Consider the following 27,456-nt stretch of genomic DNA (forward strand, 5'->3'; position numbering starts at 1 on the left):
TAATAAAAACTGAAAGCTGATTTTGAGAAAAAGTAACACTGATACTGCAGACTAGAAAGTATATAAAAAATGAGAAAGAACATTTAATATATATGCTTCAGTTTTTACCAAGGCAATGCTTAGCTTTCAGAGTTTCATCCAAGAAACTTTATGAGCATGATCATGGAAAATTTGTCATTTGGCAGAAACCACAGCAAAATGTGATAACATTATAGCAGAATATTTACATAGAATATAAACATCAAAACCAAACATCATATACTACTTTTGGTTGAAATAAAAAAATCCAAATAATTAAGATATTAGCAGATATGAATAATGACATTAAACAAATTTTTGGTATACTACACACCAAAAACAAAAAAATCAACCTAGAAATACTTTGAAAGGACAGAAACACTAAAATTCCCCAGATAGGCATCAAAAGCATGATAGATTATAAAGGTAGAGCACTAAAAAAATTTCTAGGGCATTTTTATATTCCCTATTCTGCATATTCTTTAAATTTGGTAGTAACTAACGAAACAAAAACCTCTTTTGATACACCTAAATGTTTTTACATCATCTAAGGACTAAATAATAACTATTAAGCTTAAAAATAATTGTACTATATTGAAAATATATTTACCAAACAGAAATTTAAAACAAGTATAAAACTACTTTCATTTATAAGAAGAACTGAATTGATGCTATCAGATCCAGTATAAATGCTCTTTTAGGCAGTGTTATATTAATAAAAAGAGAGTGGAAGCCAAAGATACATGTTTGAAAATAAACCACTTTTAAATTTATTATTCAGTACTAATCTGTCATGATATTTTGAGAGAAATTAACGTTAAGGGAAACAGAGTTGAGAACTCAGGGAGGCCAGGGCTGCCAGAATTCATGGGGCAGAACATCAGAGAGGAGAGAGCTGCATGTGAGGAGAGGACTGCACTGAGAGAGCTCCAGAGATCTTCAGTTTTCCTTTCGAGCCTTCAGCGGAGTATGGATCAGCACATGTACACAAGGAAACTATCTGAGATCAGAAAAAGAACCACTGGAAAGGAACAGATGAACTGATCCCCACAGATCACATGAGGCCAGAAACAGTTCATGTGCCCACAAGTCAGAGTGGAAAAACCTTGAAATACACTGGATATCAGGTAGAATACTCCAAAGTACTGCCCTTTATGGGGAAAAAAATCAGCCCTGGAATAAAGGCTGTTCTGATCCTACAAAAGAAAGCCTTAAAAGGATCAAAGTGTTCCCAAATAACTCAAATGTGTCTCAGAATAAAGCTCAAAAATACTGAAAGGAATTTAAAAATATTCAGTATCCAACCAGGTAAAGTTCACAACAGCTGGCATCCCATAAACAACTAGTATGCATGCAAAAAAGCATGAAAATACGAACTGTAATGGAATGCATACTAGTTGTTAAAAGATTAGTAAATTTAAAGACATAGCAACAGAAACTATCCAAAACGAAACACACAGAGCAAAAAGTTGGACAATAAATGAACAGAGCATCAGTGAGTGATGGGCCAACTGAAAGCAATATAGTACATATGTAATTGGACTCCCTGAAGAGGAGAGGGAAGAAAAAATGTTTGAAAAATGGTCAGAGCTTTTCCAAATTTGATAAAAACTATAATCGCACAAATCCAAGAAACTCAAGGAAGATCACAGCAAGAAAAATGTAGAAAATATACTAATGCACATCATAATAAAATTACTTAAAATAAGTGATAGAAAAATCTTGAAAGCACCTAAAGGAAAAAAAGGCACAAGTTACAGAGGAACAAAGACAAGAATGACAGAAGACTTCACACCAGAAACGATGTAAGCCAAAAGGCAGTGGAACAACACCCTGAAAGTAATGAAAAACAATCTAAAACTCAACCTAGAATTCTATACCCAGAGAAAATATTTAATTAAAGTGAAAGTAAAATAAAGATTTTTTTCAAACATAAAAAGGCTAATAGGGTTCATCAACAGTAGACGTGTACTACAAAAAAACGTTGAGGAAGTCTTTCAGGCTGATGGAAAAATGATACCAGACAGAAACCTGGTTCTACACAAAGGAATGAAGAGCACTGAAAATGGTAAATATATAGATAAATATAAAATATGCTTTTTTCTTATTTTTAAAATCTCTTTGAAATATAACACTTTAAAACAAAAATAACAACAACATATTGTGGGGTTAATGACATATACAGAAGTAAAATACATGACAATAATACTACAAAGACCCTGAGAGAGGAAATGGAAGTATACTGTTGTAAGGTTCTTATAATATACATGAAATGATATACCTATAACATTACTTGAAGATAGACTGTGACAAGTTAAAGATAAATAGTGTGAACTGTAAAGCAACCACTAAAAATTAAAAATAAAAAACAAAGAGGTATAAGTAATAAGCTAACAAAAGAGAAGAAAGTGTAATGATAAAAAATATGCAATTAATCCAAAAGAAAAGAATAAAAGAAAAAAAGGGAGACAGAGAACAGATAGGACAAATACACAAAAATATCAAGATGATAGATTTAAAGACAAATATTTGACAAATGTCTATTCATTACAAAAACTCTCAGCAAACTAAAAATAAAATTTAACACCCTCAACCTGGTAGAGACATGTTTGAAAACCCTACAGTTAACACTATGCTTAGTGGTGAAAGACAATTCCTTAATATTAGGAACAAGGTAAGGATGTCTGATCCTATTCAACATCACACTGGAAGCACTAGCTAGTGAAAGAAAGGGAAAGGGGAAATGGGAAAGGGAAAGAAAAGAAAGGAAAGCAGGGAAAGATGGAAGGGAAGGAAAGGTAGGAAAAGAAAGAAGGAGGGAGGGAGGGAAAGAAAGGGAGGCAGGAAGAGCAAAGCCTATAAAGGAAGAGATAAAACTGTCTTCACAGATGACATGACTGTCTACCTAGAAAACATCAGATTCTAACAGAAAAGCCACATAATATTAACAGATGGCCCAATGATCGCAAGCCATAAACTGAGGATTGCTCAAGTAATGAATATAAGTAATAATATCTACCCCATAGTGTGTGTAGAAGTAACTAACTTCATTATGCCTACCCAAATATCAAAAATACAAAACCCAGGACTTTGGAAGATGGTGGTGTAGGAAGATCCTGAGCTTGTCTTCTCCCACAATACAACAAATCTACAACTACATGTGAAATAATTTCCTCTGAGAGAGATCTTGAAACTGGATGGAAAGAGCCTCCACAACAAGGGACAACACAGAGAGGGATGGAAGAGGCAGTGTTACAGCCCTGCTGAGGAAAGAACCACACCCCAGCTACGGTGCTTCATGGTTGGGAGCGATCTCAAAGGCATGGCGCTTTTCCTGGAGGGGTGGGGGATTCAAACTCCACAATAGACACTTCTGCTCTTGGATCCAGCACAGGAGAGACAAGATCCCCAAACATCTGGCTTTGAAAACAATCAGGAATAAAGCCAGAAAAACTACAGAATTTCAGGGAAAGGAAAACCTGCTCTTAAAAAGCCCATGCACAGACTCACTCAACCCAGCACAAAACCACCAGATAGAAAAGTGCATAATCCATTGGTAAAAGAGACTCACTTACTGGGGCTGGCCCCGTGGCCGAGTGGTTAAGTTCGCGCGCTCTGCTGCAGGCGGCCCAGTGTTTCGTTGGTTCGAATCCTGGGCGCGGACATGGCACTGCTCGTCAGACCACGCTGAGGCAGCGTCCCACATGCCACAACTAGAAGAACCCACAACGAAGAATACACAACTATGTACCAGGGGGCTTTGGGGAGAAAAAGGAAAAAATAAAATCTTTAAAAAAAAAAAAAAAAAAAAGAGACTCACTTACTAAGCTTGGAGTGCCTCTGGTGAGACACAGGAGGTGGCCAGCCCCCAACCCTCCAGGGACTGAGACACTGGCAGCAGAATTTCTTTTTTGTTTTTAGGAAGATTAGCCCTGAGCTAACATCCACTGCCAATCCTCCTCTTTTTGCTGAGGAAGATTGGCCCTGAACTAACATCTGTGCCTATCTTCCTCTACTTATATGTGGGACGCCTGCCACAGCATGGCTTGACAAGCAGTGTGTAGGTGACAAGCAGTGTGTAGGTCTGCGCCCAGGATCCAGACTGGTGAACCCTGGGCTGCCAAAGTGGAGTACGCAAACTTAACCGCCAATGCCACTGAGCCAGGCCCTGGCAGCAGCCATTTTTGAGATCTAGTTCAGCTATGCTGACAAAGATGCTGGCCATTTTGGAATTCTCCCTCTAGCCTGTTAGTGCAGGGGCCTGCCTCACCCACTAGTGTACCTGAGGCAGTTGTTTACAGCTGGGTAGCACATAAAGCCTGCAACAGGGACCTGCCCTACCCACTAGTGAGCCCAAAGCAGTCTTGCACCTTCAGACCTCACAACCAGCCACACAAAGGGCCTGCCCTGCCCACCAGTGTGCCTGAGGCAGTTGTGCACTGGGTCCCACAGCTAGCCTGTCCTGGGGGCCTGGCCCACCCACCAGAGAGCCAGCAGCAGTAACGTGCCCCCAGTCCTACAAACCAGCCACATCAGGGGCCTGCCCCACCCACCAGTGAGCTTGCAGCAGATGTGTGCCAGTAGGCTCCCACAACCAGCCACACAAGGGACCTCACCCACTCATCAGCAAATCCACAGCAGTTGCGTGCCACCAGGTCTCAAAGCCAACTACACTGGGGGCCTGCCCCACCCAATAGTGCATCCACAGCAGCTGCATGTGGCCAGGCTTTGCAACCAGTTAGCCAGCCCTGTCTACCACAGACCTGCAGCAATCATGGCCCTGCCACAACAGAAGGGCACATGCAGCCCACACAGGGGATACCCCTGGAGCATTTGGCATGGGTGACAAGAGGGGAACATACTAGTGAGTCCCATAAGACATCTCCCATATAAGGCCACTTTTCCAAGATTGGGAGATGTAGCTGATCTACCCAATACATAGCAACAAGCACTGAGAAGTAAGCAAATGAGGAGACAGAAGAATATGTTCCAAATAAAACAACAGGACAAATCCTCAAAAACAGAACTAAATGAAACAGAGATAAACAATCTACTTGATAAAGAGTACAAAGTAATGGCCATAGGGATGCTCACTGAACTTGGGAGAAGAACAGATGAACAAAGAGTTAGAAAATATAAAAAAGAACCAATCAGAGCTGACAAATACAATAATTGAAACGAAAAATTCACTAGAGGGAATCAATAGTAGATGACACTGAAGAACAAATCAGCAATTCAGATAACAGAGTAGAGGAAATCACCAAGCTGAACAGAAGAAAGAATTAAAAAAAAAAAACAAGGACAGTTTAAGGGACCTCTGGGACAATATCAAGCATACTAATATTCACAATATAGGTGTCCTAGAAGGAGAAGAGAGAGACAAAGGGGCAGAGAACTCATTTGAAGAAATAATAGCTGAAAACTTCCCTAACCTGGGGAGGTAAACAGACATCCAGGTACAGGAAGCACAGAGAGTACTGAACAAGATGAACTCAAAAAGGCCCACACCAAGACACATTATGATTAAAATGTCAAGAATTAAAGATAAAGAGAGAATCTTAAAAGCTGCAAAAGAAAAGCAACAAGTTATGTACTAGGCAACTCCCATAAGAATATCAGCTGACTTTTCAACAGAAACTTTACAGACTAGAAGAGAATGGCACAAGATATTCAAAGCACTGAAAGGGAAAAACCTACAACCAACCGAGAATGCTCTACCCAGCAATGTTATCATTCAGAATGGAAGGAGAAAGAGTCTTCCAGACAAGCAAGACTAAAGAAGTTTACCAGCCTTACAAGAAATGTTAAAAGGACTTTAAATGGAAAAGAAAAGGCCACAAATAGAAATAAGAAAATTACCAAAGAAAAAAGCTCACCAGTAAAGGCAAATATATATTAAAGGTAGTGGATCAACCACTTACAAAGCAAGTATGAAGGTCAAAAGACAAAAGTACTAAAATCATCCATATCTACTTAAGAGGTTAAGGGGTACACAAAACTAAAAGATGTAAATATGTCAAAAACATAAAACATTGTGAGGAGTAAAAACATGGGGCTCTTAGAATGCATTCAAACTTAAAGAGACCATCAACTTAATATAGACTACTGTATACATAGGTTGCTTTATACGAACCTCATGGTAACCACAAACCAAAAACCTGTAATAAATACAAAAAAAAATAAAGAGAAGGGAATCCAAAAGTAACACTAAAGAAAGTCATCAAATCACAAGGCAAGAGAGAAACAGAAGAAGAAAGAAACAGAGAAGAACTACAAAAACATCCAGAAGGCAAGTAACAAAATGGCAATAAGTACATATCTATAAATAATTAGTTTAAGTGTAAATGAACTAAATGGTGCAGTCAAAATACATAGGGTGGATGAATGGATATAAAAACAAGACCCATATATATGCTGGCTACAAGAAACACACTTCAAATCTAAAGACACTCACAGACTGAAAGTGAAGGGATGGAAAAAGCTATCCCATGCAAATGGAAACAAAGAGAAAGCTGGGGTAGCAATACTTATATCAGACAAAATAGACTTTAAAACGTAAACTGTAACAAGACACAAAGAAGGGCATTATATAAAGATAAAGGGAACAAATCAACAAGAGGATATAATACTTGTAAATATCTATGCACCCAACATAGAAGCACCAAAATACATAAAGCAAATATTAACAGACATAAAAGGAGAAAGTGAAAAGTAACACAGTAATAGGAGGTGCCTCTAACACACCCTACTTACATCAATGGATAGACATACCAGACAGAAAATCAATAAAGAAACATTGGCCTTAAATGATACATTAGACCAGATGGATTTAGTAGATATATATAGAACATGCCACCCAAAACCAGCAGAATACACATTCTTTTTGTATGTATATGGAACATTCTCCAGAAGAGATCACATGTTAGGGTACAAAACAAGTCTCAATAAATTTAAGAAGAATGAACTCATTTCAAGCATCTCTTCTGACCACAATGGTTTGAAATTAGAAATCAACTACAAGAAAACTGGAAATCACAAATATGTGGAGATTAAACAAAATACTACTGAATAACTATTGAGTCAACAAAGAAATCAAAGGAGAAATCAAAAATACCTGGAGACAAATGATAACGAAAATACAACATACCAAAATCTAAGGGATACAATAAAAGCAGTACTAAGAAGTAAGTTTACAGCAATACAGGCTTACCTCAAGAAACAAGAAAAATCTCAAACAATCTAACATTACACCTAAAGGAACTAGAAAAAGAAGAACAAATGAAACCCAAAATCAGTAGAGGGAAGGAAATAATAAAAATCAGAGTGGAAATAAATGAAATAGAGGCTGAAAAGATCAATAAAAATAAGAGATGGCTTTTTGAAAAGATAAACAAAATGGACAAACTTTTAACTATAGTCACTTAGAAAAAAAGAGGAAGGCTCAAATAAATAAAATCAGAAATGAAAGAGAAGAAATTATGATGAATACCACAGAAATACAAATGATTATAAAAGAATACTATGAAAAGCTTTATGCCAACAAACTGGACAACCTAGAAGAAATGGATAAATTCTTAGAATGACATAACCTTCCACAACTGAATGAAGAAGAAATAGACAATTTGAGCAGACCTATCACTAGGTAAGGAGATTGAAACAGTAATCAAAAACCGCCAAAAAACAAAAGTCCAGGACCAGATGGCTTCCCTGGTAAATTTTATCAAACATTCAAAAAAGGTTTAATACCTATCCTTCTCAAACTCCTCCAAAAAGTGAAGAAAAGGGGATACTTCCCAACTCCTTCTATGAGGTCAATATTACCCTGATACCAAAACAAGACAAGGACAACACAAAAAAAGAAAACTACAGGCCAATATCACTAATGAACACAGATGCAAAACTTCTCGACAAAATATTAGCAAATTGAATACAATACATTAAAAGGATCACACACCACAATCAAGTGGGATTTATTCCAGGGATGCAAGCACAGTTCGACATCCTGAAATCAACCAATGTATAAACCACATAAACAAAATGAAGAATAAAATTCATATGATCATCTCAATAGATGCAGAAAAAGCATTTGACAAGATTCAGCATCCATTTATGCTAAAAATTCGGAATAAAATGAGTATAGAAGGAAAGTACCTCAACATAACAAGGGGCATATACAACAAACCCACAGCTAACATCATACTCAATGGTGGAAAACTGAAAGCTACCCCTTTAAGATCAGGAACAAGACAAGGATGCCCATTCTCACCACTCTTACTTGACACAATATTGGAAGTCCTACCCAGAGCAATTTGGCACAAAAAATAACGTATCGAATTGGAAAGGAAGAAGTAAAACTGTCACTATTTGCAGATGGCATGATTTTATATACAGAAACTCTACAGAATCCATGAAAAAACTATTAGAAACAATAAATGAATACAGTACAGTTTCAGGGTACAAAATCAACATACAAAAATCAGTTGTGTTTCTATACACTAACAATGAAATAGCAGAAAGAGAAATCAAGAATAAATCTCATTTATAATCACAACAAAAAGAATAAAATACCTAGAAATAAATTTAACCAAGGAGGTAAAAGACCTGTACACTGAAAACTATAAGACATTGTTGAAAGAAATCAAAGAAGCTACAAAGAAATGGAAAGATATTCCATGCTCATGAATTGGAAGAATTAACATAGTTAAAATGTCCATACTGCCTAAAGCAATCTTCAGATTCAGTACAATCCCAATCAGAATCCCAAGGACAATCTTCATGGAAATAGAACAAAGAATCCTAAAATTTATATGGGACAACAAAAGACCCTGAATAGTCAAAGCACTCCTGAGAAAAAAGAACAAAGCTGGAAACATCATACTCCCTGATCACAAAGTATACTACAAAGCTATAGTAAACAAAACAGCATGGTACTAGCAGAAAAAACAGACACACAAATGGATGGAACAGAACTCAGAGCCCTGAAATAAAGCCACATATTTTTGGACAGTTAATTTTTGACAAAGGAGCCAAGAGCATACAATGGAAAAAAGAAATCTCTTCACCAAAATGGTGTTGGGACAACTGGAGAGCCACATGCAAAAGAATCAAAGTAGACCACTATCTTACAACATACACAAAGATTAACTCAAAATAGACTAAAGACTTGAATGTAAGACCTGAAATCATAAAACTCCTAGAAGAAAACATAGTCAGTATACTCTTTGACATCATAACGGTCTTAGCAATATCTTTTTGGAAATCTCTATTCAGGCCAAAGGAAACAAAAGAAAAAATAAATGGGACTACATCAAACTAAAATGCTTCTGCACAGCAAAGGAAAACATCAACAAAACGAAAAGACAACCTAACAACTGAGAGAAGATATTTGCAAATAAGGGGATGATATTCAAAATATATAAAGAACTCATACAACTCAACAACAAAAAACAAACAACCCAATTAAAAAATAGGCAGAAGATCTGAACAGACATGTTTTCAAACAAGATATACAGATGGCCAACAGACAGATAAAAAGATGTTCAAAAATCACCAATATTAGGGAAATGCAAATCAAAACCACCATGAGATATCACCTCATGTTCATCAGAAAGGCTATTATTAAAAAGACAAAAAATAACAAATGTTGGAGAGGATGTGGAGAGAAGGGAACCCTGATACACTGCTGGTAGGAGTGTAAACCAGTGCAGCCACTATGGAAAACAGTACGGAGATTCCTCAAAAAACTAAAAATAGAACTACCATATGATCCATCTATTCCACTTCTGGATACTTGTCCAGAGAACATGAAAACACAGTTTGAAAAAATAAATGCACCCCTATGTTCACTGCAGCATTATTTACAATACTCAAGACTTGGAAACAACCTAAGTGCCATGGACAGATGAATAGATAAAGAAGATACACACACACACACACACACACACACAATGGAATACTACTCAGTTATAAAAAAGATGTAATCTTGCCATTTGTGACAACATGGATAGACCCTGAGGGTATTATGCTGAAATACATCACATGGAGAAAAACAAATACCATATGATTTCACCCTCACGTGGAAGATAAAACAACAACAAACAAACACGTATATACAGAGAACATATTGGTAGTTACCAGGGGAGAAGAGGAATGGAGGGAGGGCGAAATGCTTAAAAAGGGACATTTGAATGGTAATGGATGAAAATTAGACCTTTGGTGGTAAACATGACGCAGTCTATACATTAGTCTAAATACAATGACGTACGCCTGAATTTATATAATGTTATAACCCAATGTTACCTCAGTGAAAGAAAAGTACAAAACCCCAAACATACACAAAAGATATATCCCAGGAATACTGTGAATTTCCTAACTCATTAGAAACTATTAATTGGTGGTGCCATTATTGAGTACCTGGGTAGGCTAACTTACTTGTTAAGTAGCCCATTTCCAAGTGTCAACATTACACTCAGGGATTTCTCATATAATACCTTAATCCTCACAATAACCCTATGGGAAAGATTTTAATGTTATTTTTACAACTTTCTAAAGATCATGGGCATTTGCAGCTTTCCCATGAACAGTGAAAATGGCGAACAGTAAATCTGTGAAGCTTCAGGTCTACTACACAGTGCTGTGTGAAGATGCTGTGTTTATAGCTGACTTGGGATGGAATTGATCAGGGCACATTGCTTCACGTTATTTCATAGGAAGTAACTAAGATGGGATTTGAACAAAAAACAAAGTTTGAAAGATGGACAAATGGAGTGGATATAGCTAACAGATGTAGGAGAAGAAGCAAAAGTATTCAAGTCTATATTTTTTCCATCTTCCTTCTTCATTCAGGAAAATATCTTCAAAATAGAACAGTGCACAATAAACATGATTAAGAGGAAAATGAAAACCAAGAAAGAGTAAGAACAAACGTAGATACTTCAAACGAATCCACGTCAAAAGTCCCAGAGAAATTACACCTGAGTGAACCAAAAGACCTTGCAAATGTGGTCTTGTATCTGTGAGGAACTGTGAAGCACTGGAAAGGCTTGTAGAGACCAGCAAAAAATGACTCAATTTTCACAAAAAAAGAGACCTTTAAAAGATGGCAGACTGTAAATCTTAATGTAAATTTTCGGGAAAATTCTATACCGGGTTATCAGAGAGATGGTTTGTGAGAACTTAGAGAAATGATGACAGTATATCAGAGTTTCTGTCCCTTTCCAGTTCAACATTTTTCATCAATGCCTTGAAAACAAAAGATGCATAATTACCAAATTTGCAGACAACATAAACTAAAAGGAATAATTACATAAATGAAAGATCACAATTCCACATGGTAAGAACAAAGGTAACAATGATAAATGTAAAACCTAGCATTTAAATTAAAAAGAGCAACTGTACAAGAAATAGGTATGATCTGGCTTAAAGCTGAAGTTCATATAAAGAAAGTTCTGTTGGGGGCTGGCCCAGTGGCACGGCGGTTAAGTTCGCACACTCCCCTTCAGTGGCCCAGGGTTCGAGGTTCAGATCCCGGGTGCAGACCTACGCACTGCTCCTCAAGCCAAGCTGCAGCGGTCATCCCACATATAAAGTAGAGGAAGACGGACACAGATGTTAGCTCAGGGCCAGTCTTCCTCAGCAAAAAGAGGAGCATTGATGGTGAATGTTAGCTCAGGGCTAATCTTCCTCAAAAAAAAGAAAAAAAAAACTCCTATGGATTTTATTTAGTTGATTACAAAACCAATTAAAAAGCCAGCAATATAAAGTGGCTTCTAAAACAACGGACGCAATCTTAGGCTCTATATCTACATACACATATTCATTCATTCAACACACTTTTATTTGGAGCACACTATGTTTCAACCACAACATTATAAGTTTAACACACTTATCAGTGTAGCGATTTCAAGAAAGTAATTCAACCACTCTAAGTCTGCTTCCCTAACTAAAAAAGGAAGGCAATAATAAGGCTAACTTATAAAGATGCTGTGAGGATTAAATGATATGATGCATATAAAACCTCTAACATAGCACTCAACAAATAAAAACAACAGCTACGACCTTTGCTATTATTATTATTTGGCTCACTGTCAAGTAAGCCACAGAAGAGATGAGTGTTTGGGGTGGAAGTTGAAGTAGATGAACTTCTCTCAAAATAATAAACTTCCAAGAAAAATAAGGAATAAAATAGTTTAGATTTCCTACTGCTTACTACACAATGTTATACCTAAATCAGGTTACATTATTAATGGCTATTATCACAAATATTCGGAGAGGAGAAAAAGCAAAGTGATTTAACATGTGTGAAAAAATATTACAAGTAACTCCTTTAAAATTTAGTTAAGTGAGGATCACTGACAAGCATTTCCAAACATACTGTTTTTACAAAATATCATTTTTGTATTGTCTATTTCACAGGGGCACTATAGAGACAGGTTAAAGCAGTGCTATAACTTGCAGCAATCAGGATGCTTTTGGTTGCAAATAACAGAAAACTCAAAATTTAAAAATGTCTTTAATAATAAGGACATTTATTATCCTACGGAAGCAGCAGCCTAGAAGTAGGATGACAATTCCAGGGTAGTTTAGTTCAGAAGCTTATAAGGTTGTCAAGCGCCCAAGTTCTATCTTTCTGCTTTACTACTTTCAACAGAGTTTTTGTCCTCAGATTTGTCCCCTACTGGCTACAGTTCCAGATACAAGGGGGAGACACAAGACCAGCAGAAGCAGGAGGACTGTTTCCTCCCACATATATCTTTATAACAGCAGGAAAATCTTTCCCAGAAGTTTCCATATCCCAAACAGGCTTTCCCTCAAATGTCACAGCCAGAATGAGGGGACACATCCATTGTTCACTGCCAGCCAAGCACTGACAAGAACGGAATCACCACCATTAGACTCAGCCGCCACCACTCGTGCTGAGGCTTTTCTATCCTGAAACACAGAGGAAGGCAAACTGAACCAGGGCTCTGTCAGAAAAAGAGAAAGAGGTGGGGAAATGTGATTAAAATTCTGAAGAAACATTTTCAGAAGAAAAAGAAAAATGGAAAAGGTTTTTGGTGTAATCACAAGTTAAAAAACAAATAAAAAAGGCTGATGATGTGTGATTTTGTACCATATAGTTCAGGCTTCATACTGCCCAAATAGTCCATGCCACTCATTTTCACACCTAATCACATGTTGCCTCATCATTCTCTGAATATTTCCTACTTTATTTCCTTAACTGGACTGTAAACTTCTTGAGGATTAGAAACCTAATTTTTTACATAATTTTCAGTGCTAACAATACAAGAAGCAGCAAACATCAACACTTATGAAAAGCTAACACTTATTTATTTTCTGTAATGAATAATTTCCTCTCTCATTAAATCTGGCAAATCGAATACAAACATCCATCTCTGCTTTTTTCCGAAACCCAACTAAAATGACAGTAAAGAACTTTAGAAGGAGTAAATTTACAAGAATAATGAGAATACAACAGAAGGTATTAGTCGACAAAATTTTGGAATGCAGAAAGAGTATAGACATGTTGCAACTGACTTAGCAGGCCAGAGAAAGCTGAAACCTAAGGCTGCAGAGGAGTGGATGGTGGGGGAGAGAGTCAATGAGAAGCAAGCCCACGGCAGAGCACTAATCCAGAAAGACTGAGTAACCCAAGGCACCAGCTACCGGGTAACGAGGCGGATGTGTATATTGGGGCTAAAAGCAGAAGGATTGGTTGAAAATTTATGTAAGGAACAGGGATTCTATCAGATGCCCTCTCCATAGGCCCAAGCAACTGCCCCATCACCACAGAACATTCCAGAAGAGTATGTGGTGGTTCCCCATTAAAGTAGATCCCCAACTGTTTACCCCTCCAGGTAACAAGGCCCCTACTACTGTCCTGCTACACATACATACACACACACACACGCACACACACACACACACTCCTTCCAGTTAGCACTCTTAAATATCAACAGCCAGCCAAGGAAAGCCTATAATACTGTGTCAGTAGACTAACACAAAAAAAAGAAAGGGAGAAAGAAAGAGGAGAAGAGAGAGAAATAAACAAAAAGAAAAGAAAGGAAGAAAAAAGGAATTCAGGGAAAACAGACAAGGAGGCAGAAGAAAACTTTAAAAAAAATAATACCACCATAGAGAGATATGAGACTGCATCCATGACACAAGAAGAGGAGGATTCTCTTTAAAAGAAAATAGAGAGAATTGATAGAAAAAAGAATATAGTTAGAAAAAATATGATTCTGGCTATTACATCTTAGTTGGAATGTGGATGTGATAGCTGGAGCTGGAGCTGCCATTTTACATGCAAAATAGAAACAAGCTGAGGATCAGAGAACAAGATTAAAAAAATGCCTGGGTCTTTCACGACTGTTGAGCTGCCACTGCAGCCCCAGACTGCTGCTATAAATAAAAGCAAAACCAAAAAACCTCTATCTTATTTAATACACTATTTTTGGGTTTTCTGCCGCTTGCACTTTAACCATATACTAATACAGTACATGCTACACAATAAGTTTTGCCCCAAACTCCTATGATATGAAACAAAAAAATTATGTCCTGGGGCTGGCCCCGTGGCCGAGTGGTTGAGTTCGCGCGCTCCGCTGCAGGCGTCCCAGTGTTTCATTGATTCGGATCCTGGGCGCGGACATGGCACTGCTCGTCGAACGATGCTGGGGCGGCATCCCACATACCACAACTAGAAGAACCCACAACGAGAAATATACAACTATGTACTGGGGGGCTTTGGGGAGAAAAAGGAAAAAATAAAATCTTTAAAAAAATATATATATATCTTTAAAAAAAAAAAAATTATGTCCTAAGCTTGTTGTTCCTATTAACTATGCTTAAGTTGTTGTTCCTATTAACTATGCTTAAGTCCATCTTACATTAGCCAAGAAAGCTGAATGCTAACACTTCAAATGTCAGGATCACATTCTAATGATGTCTCTCATGTGTGATAGAATGTAATGCTGAAGGACCTATGGAATACAGGCCCAGGTGTCCGCAGCACACTACTCTCATTGTTTTCGGATGTTGCAGAATCACTCCACTAGGGCTTACCTTCAATTTCCCTTCAGTCTGACTTTCTTCTTTTAAATTCATATTGGATGACTGATGGCTAACATAATAAATATCTTATCTTTCCACACCCTTCCCCCAGGAAGAATATGCCTTTTTGAAAGGAAGGCACTGTCAGACACCTGGAGTCCAAACTTAGTTCTTAACTCTTTTTGTCCACAGTGAACACTGCAGCTTTTAAATGTTTTTACATTGCCATAAACTATTAAAATACGTTACTCAATCTTATATAGAAATAAAGTCACTTTCATAATTAAACTAGAAATCCTAGAGACAGCAGAACGATCAAGAATACAGAATAAAACAAAGATCAGTATGAGTTTAACTGCTTAGGTTCAGACGACATCACTTATATTGTAAATTATAATTATTCTGATATTGTCTAAAAATTTCACAGTAAGTAAAAATTCTGCAAAATACTAAAGGAAAAATGTTCTGGCAGATAAAATTCAATATAACTCTGGAATAATTTTCTTATGAAGTCTGGCACAACTGATCAGATCAGTAATCGATCCCTTCCTATTCTCATCCACCTTTCTCCCAGGGTTCTGGCTTTTCCATTGATGACTGACTAGGTGGTACATGCAGCTAGGACCTGAGGGTGATGATGGTTGGCAGTTTCATACAGAATAAATACAAGAAAGGGGAAATCTAATACATGCCAAACTTCAAAGGTAAAATAGAAAAGGAAAGAAATAGTCTTAATAGACCATTTTCAGAATCAATTTCTCCTTTCAGAATCGATTCATCTGCCAAATTCTTGCCATCTTTGTAACTGAGCACTTCAATATGAGCTCAGGCCTTATTAAACATCCCCCCTGAATATCAATCAAAAGTACAACTCTATTTCTATATTGTTATAGTGCTAAAAGGAACGAGTCCTCCTCCTTAATCAAAGCATGGAACCCTTTAATTTGTTTTTGCTCAAGACAAGAATAACCAGCTTACCAGACAACTCCTCCATCCTCGAAAGTTACAGTACTTATTGCTTATGAATAAGGAGAAAGAAATTAAAAGATGATGAAATATTCATCTTGAATTCTAGATACCTTTATATTTGCATTGAAATTTTCACCTTAAGATTCTTGATACCTACTTTCCATACCTTCTGAAAAGACTTAAATGCTAGGAAGACAGATGGTATCCATGGGAGAAAAAGCTGACACTGTTCATACTTGCATAAAGTACTCAGTTGAGGGTGATAAATATTGTTTATATTGAAAGGCTTAATGACCACTTCCAGCTACACTCCCCGCCCCCCGGAAAAACAATGGAGGGCCACACAGATTAAAATTATACTGAGAGAGGTCCTTTTGAAGGAGCAAATACGGCTGATCTGTCCCACAGCAAAGAAGACAATAAAACCTACCAAATCAACACTCAGTGCTCAGTAAACCCGATGTTCTCATAAATGCCACAAGCACTCCACCAGACCCTGGTCAGTCCAGGTTCTATGCAACCTCCACTACAGTCCCTGAGACTAGTTCTTCCCTCCACTTATTTCCTAAGCTGACCTCTAGGCAATATTTCTCACTTGGGGCTTTCCTCAAAGGGAAGCAATAAAATTGGGAAATTCCCTCATATCTCTCACAGGACAATGATTTACCTCTTTAACCTATTTACACCTGAAGAGGACAGGCGTTACTGATAGACACACACTCAAAGTTCAAAAAACTTGCCATAGGGTGAATGAAATTAAGGCAGGTTCCTCAGCCAAAGTTCACTGCCTTCACATTATGGTGCACCATCAAACTCTGTATTTTAATTACTAACTGCCTCATACGTTACTATGTACAACTAAAAAGGTGTAGATTCTATTCCTGTGATCCTTCCTAAAAAAGGGTAATATGAGATGCATATTTGCAGAACAGAAAAACCAGATGAAAAAATGAATAATGTGGCTAAATCAATAGAGCTATATGTTTTAGCAAACCCTTTTCTCTAATATTCTAAATTTAGCTGAAAAGCATAACAAACATATATCAGAATATGTAACTGTTTCTTGTGGTAGAAAATGAAAAAAACTCACCTTCTCAATATTTATCTGGTGCTTTCTTAACCTCTCCAGGTCTGTTGGGATTACTATCTTAATGAATTTCTGGATAGCTGGCTCAAGACGGCGTAATTTCACTTTTTCTTCATCTTCAGACATCCTAAAAAAATGTTGTGTCACTTCTACTTGTAACAACTGTCTTCTCCACTCATATAGAAAAACCTAAAAGTGAAATATTTATTTAAGAATGTTTTTAATCAGTTTCCATTGTTTTTAAAAGCCAACAACTAGGTAATTTTATAATTTATTCTAAATACATATTCAACTTAATGCTGAATTTGAGTGACTCGTTTTTTCTTTAAGAAACTTTATTTTAAAACCTTTTTCTCTCTATAAAAGTAATGTATATTCACTTTAGAATATTTAGAAAATATGAAAAAGAGAATAAAATGAAATCAACAATCATCTCCTCTCCCTTTGTTAACTACTCTTCCCATTTTTTCCTCCCATCGCTACTCTTTCCATTTTGATGTATGTCTTTCCAGGTTTTTTTCTATATATGGATGTATGTATGTATTTAAATAACTTTTTTTAAAAGACTAGGAGTATACTGTCCAAGTTTTCATTTCCCAATGTAGCTTGGACATTAAATAAACTTTTTAAAAAAGGTGTCAAATGGCAAAATTGGAAGAAAAAATTTTCTTAACATTTCCACTTGTATCAAACTCCATTTCTAATGTCATCATAATTTAACTATGTAATTATACTTCAAATATATTATAACATAATATGTAACTCTTCTCATTGATGTCCTTTAAACTGCCTCTTCTCTCTCTTACAAAGTGCTTAGCACTGTCTACAACCAATACAAATAAGCAGTGACGGGGCTGGAGTAAGAACTCAGGATTCCTGAGAGCACAATCAAATGCTCTTTCTAATTCACCAGTAATTTTCTACCAGTGTTCCAGAAAGCTCAAAGGTATGCCTTTGGGGCTAGGGTAGGAGAGGGCAGGGGTTGACAAGTGAGCTGAGTAGGCTCCAGGACCCAATGCCTACTTCAATTAGAGAAAATTTACTTACATCTATTTCATAAATTTGAGCTTATTGGATTTTATATAAACAAGGGCTTCACTGCTTAACCAAATTTGAAAACCACTGTTTTACGCCATGCTTTCAGGCCATCTCATTAGTCACTTCTCCCACATTTAAAAAAAAAAAATTAAGTTGACTATGTTAATCCTATTAGGTTATGGCATCTTAGACTAGGATCCAGTGAGATAGGAATTCACAAATAGATTCCATGGAGTCCCTGAATCTTTATGAAAAATTGTGAATGTATTTTTGAGTTATTTCAAAGGATAGAGTCCATTGCTTTCATGAGACCATCAAAGAGATCTATCACTCCAGAAGCATCAAGAACTATTATTCTAAATAATATTCTGTTTCTCTCCTTTCCTTCACAGTTGAAAATCTTGAAGTGCTGGTTATAAAGACTATCATATCTACTGGTAACTTGGTTTTTATGTTTGATTTAAGCTCAAAAGCAAAAAAGGAAAATCTCCAGACACCAAAAATAGAGTCCAATAGCTACAGTAGTGAGTGAGAACTGGAGATAAATGGAGACGTTCATTGCCAAAAGAGCCCACAAACCCAAGAATACAGGTAAATTCATAGCTAAGGGACTAGAGATAAAGTAATCTAAGAGGAAAATTAAAATAAGTACATATTAAAGTATACAAAGATATAAAGAATAGAATCTTTTTTAAAATTAGATAATATTATGAAACAGTAACAGGCCAATCTGAAAACAAACCAAGTAAAAATTCTAGAAATAAAAACCTCAAAAGATGGGTTAAACAGTAAATGATGTAGCTGAAGAGAGAATGACTGACTGGAAAATATCAGTCAGAACACAGAGAAATAAAGAGATGGAAAATATAAAAAGAAGATAAGGGACATAAAGGATAAAATGATAAGCCCAACAACAAATAGGAGTCTCATAAGGAAAGAATAAAGAAAGTGATGAAAAGGGTGAGAATTAAGATGTAAGACCTCGGGGGGCCGACCCTGTGGCTGAGTGGTTAAGTTCGTGCACTCTGCTTCAGCAGCCCAGGGTTTCACCAGTTCGGATCCTGGGTGCAGACATGGCATGGCTCATCAGGTCATGGTGAGGCGGTGGCCCACACAGCATACCCAGAGGCACTCACAACTAGAATATATAACTATGTACCAGGGGTGGGGGGTGTGCTTTGGGTCTATTTACATTTCCACTAGCAACATATCAAAACGTCCATTTATCCATACTCCAACTAATATTTAGTATTATAATTCTTCTTAGACATTTGACTGATAACAAAAATGGTGTCTCACTATTGTTTTATTTTGCATTCCTTAAATTACTAATGGGATTGATTTATTAGCCATTTGCATTTCTTCTCATGAACTGCCTGCTTGTGCCATGCGTCTGATTTACTATAGAGGATGTCTTTTTCTTATTATATTTAACATATAATAGACTCTTCTAAATTATCAATTATTTGTCTAACATTAATGTTTATCACACTGCCTCTTGCATTTTCTTCTACTATGCAGATTACATACTGTAGGAAGATAATCTTTATATTTACCACCATTTCCATCAAAATGTTTTTGAACATACCTAGTATCCAATAGATGCTGATGGAACTAAAATATTTCCTAACATGGCCCTCTTCATCTTCTTTCTAATCTTATCACTCTAGTCAAACAGCACAATATGCATAGCACATTACAACAGCGTCTTAATTGCCCTGCACTAGACTCTTTCCTCTCTCCAATTTTTTCCCACAGATTACCAGCAATTAATATATCTAAAACACCAATTGCAACATGCTCCTCCTCTGAACAAAAACTTCCAAGAGTCCTCTATTATTTCACCAAGAAAATACCTTGCTCATAAGTAGATGCACCCAATCTGTCTATCATCACCCATCTCTACTTTTGGCTTTGCGATGATGCTCCCTCTGTCTAGATGTTCTTTTATATCCCACCTGCCTCTAAGCTTTATGTGTCTTTTGAGACACAACTCAAATGATTCTGCCTTCTCTTCCACTAATCAGTTTATAGTACACTTAATAAACCCAAATTATTGAGTATTTGGCTTCTTTTCACTGTTCCCCTATGCTATGATAACAGCTTTCTTTTTTGAGCTCCAAAAGCAATATTTCCGGGTCAGAGTTATGCATAACTGCCCGTCAGCTTTCCGCGCCCAAAGAAAACCTGCTGCCCCATCTCTCAGGGAAGATATTCTGACCCAAGAACCTTTCAAGAGAATTTTCTAACTCTTAGTCGCCTTCTGGCCAGTATTATTTTCTTCTCTCTACCATTTCCATTTTTATAAAATGCCCATAAAAAACTAGAGAATGTAACAGTTAAATAATCGCATAAATTGTGATGTTATCGAGACAGAAAGTTGTCCAGCAGTGATTCTGGCACAAAATAGCTGAAATAGCGTTTGTAAGCTGTTAAGGGAAGGTCTTAATTCAATATACAAAATATGGTTTAAAGGTGTGATTGAATAATGAGTGAAAGTGTATTTCTGCATTTCTTGATTTTTCAATCAGAAAATTAGAACATATTTCTGATATAATTAAAACACAGGATAAAAATACATTTATATTAACATCACAACTGTGTAAAATATGCCTATGAAAAAGACAAAACAAACAAAAATGCCCCATTCCTCACACTTCTGTAGAGTTACTGTATTCCTCTTAAGAATTTTTTTAAAGCCCAATGGAATATTTGGGGTGATAGAATTGTTCTGTACCACCACTGACAGTGGTGGTAGATACACAATTACACGCATTTGTCAAAACTCATAGAAGTGTACCCTACAAAGAGTGAATTTTCATAAATCAAAAAACAAAAACAACAACAGGATGTAGGGGAACCCAAAAACTATAAAAAGTAAAATTAACTGTATTACAAATGAATAGCATAACCACACTGAAAGAAGTAGGGAAAGAAAATAACGAATCTAGCTAACTTTGGAAAACAGTATTGTAACTACATACCACAAGGCCAAAGACAAAAAGAACTACACACAACTATAATCTAGTTAGTAACTTGTTTCTCAAAGGAGCATGGGTTAGAAACCCTGACATTACTTTACGTGTACATAGAATTGAACAAATAAGAAAATATTTTGTAGAACATGAAAGCCAGATTTCTCATTGTCAAAGAAAGAAGTTACAAATAAGGGGTAAGACTAGAGTGAACCCTGTGGTATTAGATTAGAATCAGAGGTATCAGAAAGAATTTTGGATTTTTTAAAAAATATATATATACAGACTATATATACAAATATGTGTATATATGTACATAAATATAAATCTTTGTGTATGTATGAATGTATGTATGTATGTATATATAGAGAGAGATGTATATACATCCATATCTCCATGGAATATGTGGATGTGGGGAGAGAGAGATATATACTTTCCTAGCTGTCTTCTGCCAGGCATTAGAAGCAATGATACCCCAGTAGCAACAAGCACACCTAGCACCCAGATCTTGGTGTTTAAATACCACTCTCCAAAAAAAAGAAACCAGGCATCTTCGGCAAAGTGGTTGATTCCAGGGCCGGGGCAGGTAAAACACAAGATAAAGCCTGGAGCATCTTACGGTGCCATAAAGTAAGGAAGTTCTCAAAAAACGATGGGGCCTGTTAAAAGGGCACAAGAAGCAACCAGAAAAAAATCCCAATGGCCAAAGTTGGAACAATTTCAGAAATACAATAAATAACAAAAGTGTAGGATAATAACTAATAGAAAAATCAATATGAGTCCATACTGATACAAACAAATAACTGAATAAATAAATAAATGGGAAAAGGAGCAGCTCTTCCTTTTAATTCTCCAACTAATAAGTGAAGAAATGAGGGCAACAGAAAATCACCATTAGAACACAGTAATAATTACTGAAGGTAAGATCCATCAATGGAGGCTAAAATCAGCGAGTGAAGGTGTGAGGAGAAATAAGACATTTGCATAGCTTAAATGTTCTCCCTCAAGATATCGATTGTATTACAAAGGGAAAAACAGTAACTTTAGAGAATGCCAGCAGATACTACCTCAACCTAGAGATCAAGAGTAATACCAAGTGTCATGCACCCCCTCACACGATGAACTGAGAAGGGCACCTACACTTCGGTGGTATCAACAAAAATGCATAACCTTAAGACCCAGCTGAGGGTCACTCTACAAAATCACTGACCAGGACTCTTCCAAAGTGTAAAGGTCATGAAAGACAGGCAAAGCCCGAGGAGCTGTCGCAGATTGGAGGAGACTGAGGAGCCAGGACAACTAAATGCAACGTGGGATCTCAGACTGGATGCTGGCACAGAAAAAGGACACTAGTCTAACAAATGACGAAATCTGAATAAAGTTGGCAGTTCAGTTAATAGTACCGTACTGATGTTAATGTCTTACTTTTGATAATTAACATAAGGTGTTAACATTAAAGAAAGTTGCAGAGAACTCTGTATTACTTTCCTAACTTTTCCGTAATTGCAAAATTATTTCAAAATAAAGTCTTTTAGTATGTATGAACTGATGTTTCACATAAGACAGGACAAACATTTAGAAGTCCAAGAACTGCAAAAACACCGCAGTAACACTTGCGGGGGGGAGGGGGAGCAGGTGCTTTACAAACTTTATCACTTAGTGCTAACAAGTATTACCACCTAGTACCATCATACTCATGTTTCCCATGAGGAAAAAGTCCTGGGAGGTTAACTACATTACTTGACATTATTTATAAGTGAAAAGCCCCATTTCTCAGAAAAAGTCCAAAATCGCCGTCAACCTCCCCGCCAAGTGATGAACACCTTCCATGGGCTCAGAGAGCCCACAGCGGCGGCCCGGAATTTCCTCAGGTAGGTCGGCCCGGGGCTCCGACTGGGGGGCGGGGTGCTCAATTCGGAAAGAGAAGTCAAGGCCCCTGGTCCTACCATATGGTCCCTCTGAGCCTCCGGTTCCGAATTCACAAGAGGAGGAAGGTGCACCTGGTACCTTCTCCGAACCACCGCCCGCCCCGTGTCCTGCCCTCACCACCCCCGAGCCTCGCCTCATCCCCCGCAGGGTCACCCGCCGCGCACCTGGGCCACCCACACCGAACGCCCCCGCCAGGGAAGGGATGCGCGGGCCCGTCTCGGGACCGAGACGCCGGCGACCCTGCCGACCGAGGCCCCCAGTGCGTCACGGGCAGGTGGGCCGCAGGAAACTTTTCCACCCCCCGACCCTGGGAGGCCACACGCCAGCCGCGTCTGTCGCCTCCCTGGACCCGCTGCAAACAGCTCTTCCAAAACGAAACCGCCCCATCTGGGAGCCAGGAGGAGCCCCAAGGCGGACGCACTTCCGACCTGACGTCCTGCGTCCCGCGGGACGCCTCTCCCGCGCGCCACGCCGGCGCCCGGGCCGCCGTGCCCGTCACGGCCGGACGCCCCCGAGGCGGCCTCCCGCAAGCCCCTTACCTCCGGCCGGGGCGCTGGAGGCCGGTCGGTGAGCAGGGCGCAGGCGCGGGCGCGGCGGGGCGGGGCGTCGCGATGGGCCGGCCGGGCGGGGCCACGCCCCCTCTCTCCCAGTCCAGGCCTCGCGGGGCGTGGCCGGCGCGGTGGGCAGCTGACTGACGCAGTTGCTGCACCGAAGCGAGAATCTTGTTAAAAAGCGTTGTTGGTTTAGGTTGTGGGGTTACAACACTGAAGCCAGGAGGAAAGAGGCTCACAAACGCTTTTTAGGTCTGCTGTTGTGTTTTAAGTAAGAGACAATTCACATTTGTATAGGTCTCTACATTTTGCAAAGTTTTTCTGTCCGTTTTCCTGTTCTTCCAGGAATTTTCTTGGCGGGCTGGCCATGTGTTCTTAGCTCTTTACACATGCAGAAACTGAACTTCAGAAAGGTTGTGCTTTCTCCCTCTTGCCCCCAAAAGCCCTGTGAGGTGGACAGGGCACAAGCCTTAACTGTAAGAGGCGCAGAAATAGAAACTCAGACAAGTTGTGATTTACCCACCAAGCTGGTGGAGCCATCAATGCCAACGTCCTTATCCCAGTTTTATAGATAATGACGCCGAGGCTCAACAAAGAGCTTTAGATGACTCACTCGAGTTCAGCCAGTTAGTGACAGAGCTGGAACTCCAGCTGCGTTTCCTAATTTCCCTCCCTTGCTTTTCCAGTTACCGGCTGCTACAGATGAATAAGCTGATGGCTGCCTTTGAAGCCCTGTCCAGGTCACAGGTCCTCTTCTCTGGATGACCTGACTGCCAGACCCACCCTTTTTCATATGTGTTTGTGAATATTCAGATGACTGATTTAGAATGTATCCCCTGATGGTAATGTCCTCAGGAGTCATAACGATATTCAGGCCATAGCTAAGCAAACTCAGTTCTTAGGGTCTTCCACTGGGGTGGGAGTAGAGGTGGGAACGGTGGACCAAGGAAAGCTAGGGGCCTGTAAGAAAGCCTCGAAAAGCATTTTCTAAAATAAAGCACAAACTCTACTAAGCAATTTGGATTTTCTCTGTGGGTATAATGAATGTTGGTGTTTGTTTTACTCTAGGAATGGGGTGCTTATAAAATTTTAATTATAAGGAGAAAATGTATTAGGCGATACCATGGGAAAATGTTTTTTATGCAAGGGTCAGTTAAACAAGATCTTTTGAAGAAAAGGTCGTTGGAGTTAAGTCCTGAAAAAGTTACCTCAAGTACAACAGGGAGGTGTGGTGCTCAGGATTCTAAATTTGAACTTTGCCTTCTAGGTTATTATATGGATGTTTGCTATAAGCTAGGTGTGTCAAGGTAGCAGGATAGAACTTTTTAATCTAACAGTTGTTAGCTTGATTTATAATCTTTAAATATTTAGACAGATGGTGTGTGGATCTCTTTTTGTACTCTTGGCCTGGCCCCTGAAGTTGTTAGGAGCAGGCCTGGTGCTACGAGCCAACATTTCCTGTGGCCCTAACTGAACCGGGAAGGCCAAACAAAACAGTAAGTGTGTGTGTGTGTGTGGATAGGTAGATAGACATACATAGATGTAGATATAGATATAGATATAAAATTCTTCAGGTGTTATGATCGCTTGCTTGGAAAATCCAAAGGAATGAATTGAAACCAGTTCATTCATTAACGCGGCTAGAGAAATAGCTTTCCTAAACAATTGCCAATTTAAAAATGCAGGAGAAAAAAATCACATTCGAAAATAGCAGAATTGTGTTTGTGTTTATAAGGATTTACAGGACCTATTTGAAGAATTAAGAATAATAGCTAAATGGGGTGGGGGTGGAGAGAGGGATTACAAGGGGGAAGGGGAAACTTTGGGGGCGGTGCATATGTTCATTATCTTAATTGTGGTATTAGTTGCGTGGGCATATACAAATATTGAAACTTACCAAATTGTCCACTTCAAATATGTGTATATTGTATGTCAATTATACCTTCATAAAGCTGTTTCTTGAGGAAAGATATATTATTTACTGGGGTGCTGGAAATGTTCTATATATTGATCTGGTGTGATTACATACGTGAAAATTCATCAAGCTGTACACCTAAGATTTGTGTACTCTATGTAAGTTATCCCGCAATAAAAAGGAAAAATAAAGAGCTGGCAATTCTTGATTTAAAACAAACAAAACCTCTTAGTAAACAAAGAATAGACATTTCTATTCTATTTCTAAAGAATTGATATTATGTCTCTCTATTACCTCTGTCTCTGAAATAGTGGTGAAATAACAGCAGTAATCCCTACCCTTAAAAAGCCATGAAAGAGATAGAAAGAGAAGGGAGGGAGGTAAGAATGATTAGATGCACAGAAAAGAAACCGAGTTTGGAGCACATTCAAATTCCTGGTCCAGTTCATTCCTGAGGCTTAACTGCATCCCGGCATTTAGGTGTGGTTACACCCCAAAGCCTTCCAAACGCCCAGCCCCTGCTTTTTCTTTAGTTGCTTAAACTAGCTCAGGGGAACTTCTACTACTTTCGGTTAAGAGAGTTCTAATGTTGTAGACACAAAATCCCATTTGTTTCCTTTATCTTATTTTAAACTTATATGTAGTATACACTGACTTTAGTACTTCCACCTCTCCACTTTCTGCTTTACCATCCACTGCCCTCTCACACACGCACGCACCCATCACCAAACAATCAGTTCATCTATATTACAAACCAAACAGAGTAAACTCTGCAGGCACACAGTAACACTAGAATTCTCCACCCCTCAACCATTCAGTGCTTAGGAACCGGGTGATCACTATATATAGAAGAGCTTAAATGCCCAGACATCTGCCTATAGACTCCTCCCTCTGCTTTTTGTTCTTATAATTACCTTAATTATTTGCAAAACTCAGAGTCCCAAAAATTATTGCATAAAGTGGTATTTATAAAACCATGCTTAATGGACCTTATGGGCAATTTAAACAATTTTCAAGGGCGTTTTTGATGCCGTAATGTTTGCTTTATTCACTGACTTTAATTCCTCATACTGACACCCGTCACCATCTAACTCACCCTCAAAAGACACAACTTTACACCGTGCTTGCAATGAAAACACAGTAAACATGCTCAGCATTACAGTCCTATCAAATGTTATTTAAACTTTGGCAATCTACAAGGCATCTTGAATTTTGTAGTACCTTAGTTGTTGTTATTATCATGAATGTCAATTAATGTCACATGATAGATATATAGACATGCAAATTGAGAGATATTCCACATAGGCCGGACCTTGCTTTCTAACTTTATCTCCCATTACTCTACTTCACACATCCTCTGCTCTAACCAAATTGAACTAATATTCTTCATCCCAGTCCTTTCCTCAGTCCTATCCTGTGCCTTCCACCTGGAATATTCTCCACCAATGGCCCCTCCCTCTCTGCACGTCCAACTCCTACTCATCTTTCCATATTCACCCCAAATATGACCTCTCCTAATATTTCTAGAATTTCTATATTTAATATCTCACTCCTCCAAACGCCTACCTTGTAATCTGATCTTTTTTTGACACATCACTGTCTATATTTTATTACAGTAATTTGGTATGTGTCTTGTTTCCCTGTCATGACATGAATAAAAATGATATTTATAAAGCAAAACTAAGAGAGAAAGCTGCTCTCAGCCTCTGCCATTGGCCCTGTTACACTGGGAGCTGGGGACGGTAATGCCTCCACACATCTTGAACACAGTCAAGCACTGGGGTTGAGAAGCTGTCTTGTACCATCTCATTAGATTAGAAGCTCCCTGAGGGCAGGATCCATGTTTGCGTATCTCTGCATCCACCCATAGAGTCTAGTTCAATGCCTTGCACCTATGATAAGTGAATAATTGAATAAATGACAAAA

At 38.2% G+C, this 27,456-nt stretch overlaps 1 protein-coding gene across 4 annotated transcripts in view; it reads right to left on the reverse strand.

Annotated features, from left to right (window-relative positions):
• Positions 1–23,686, reverse strand: part of STX17 (syntaxin 17) — a 59,857-nt gene extending 36,171 nt beyond the window's left edge. The window contains exons 1-2 of one of the 4 annotated variants that reach the window (XM_044779143.2): positions 23,604–23,686; positions 17,126–17,311 (exon numbers count right to left, since the gene is read on the reverse strand). In XM_044779143.2, the coding sequence (XP_044635078.1) occupies positions 17,126–17,248 (123 nt within the window). In that variant the 5' untranslated portion in view covers positions 17,249–17,311; positions 23,604–23,686. Of the gene's footprint in view, positions 1–17,125; positions 17,312–23,228 lie in introns of all 4 variants that reach the window. The other 3 variants (XM_070519131.1, XM_014842232.3, XM_014842233.3) reach the window with 3 other exon arrangements.
• Positions 23,687–27,456: the final 3,770 nt, after the last annotated feature.

This window comes from Equus asinus, chromosome 10 (genome assembly GCF_041296235.1).
Source record: "Equus asinus isolate D_3611 breed Donkey chromosome 10, EquAss-T2T_v2, whole genome shotgun sequence".
NCBI classification, from domain to species: domain Eukaryota; kingdom Metazoa; phylum Chordata; class Mammalia; order Perissodactyla; family Equidae; genus Equus; species Equus asinus.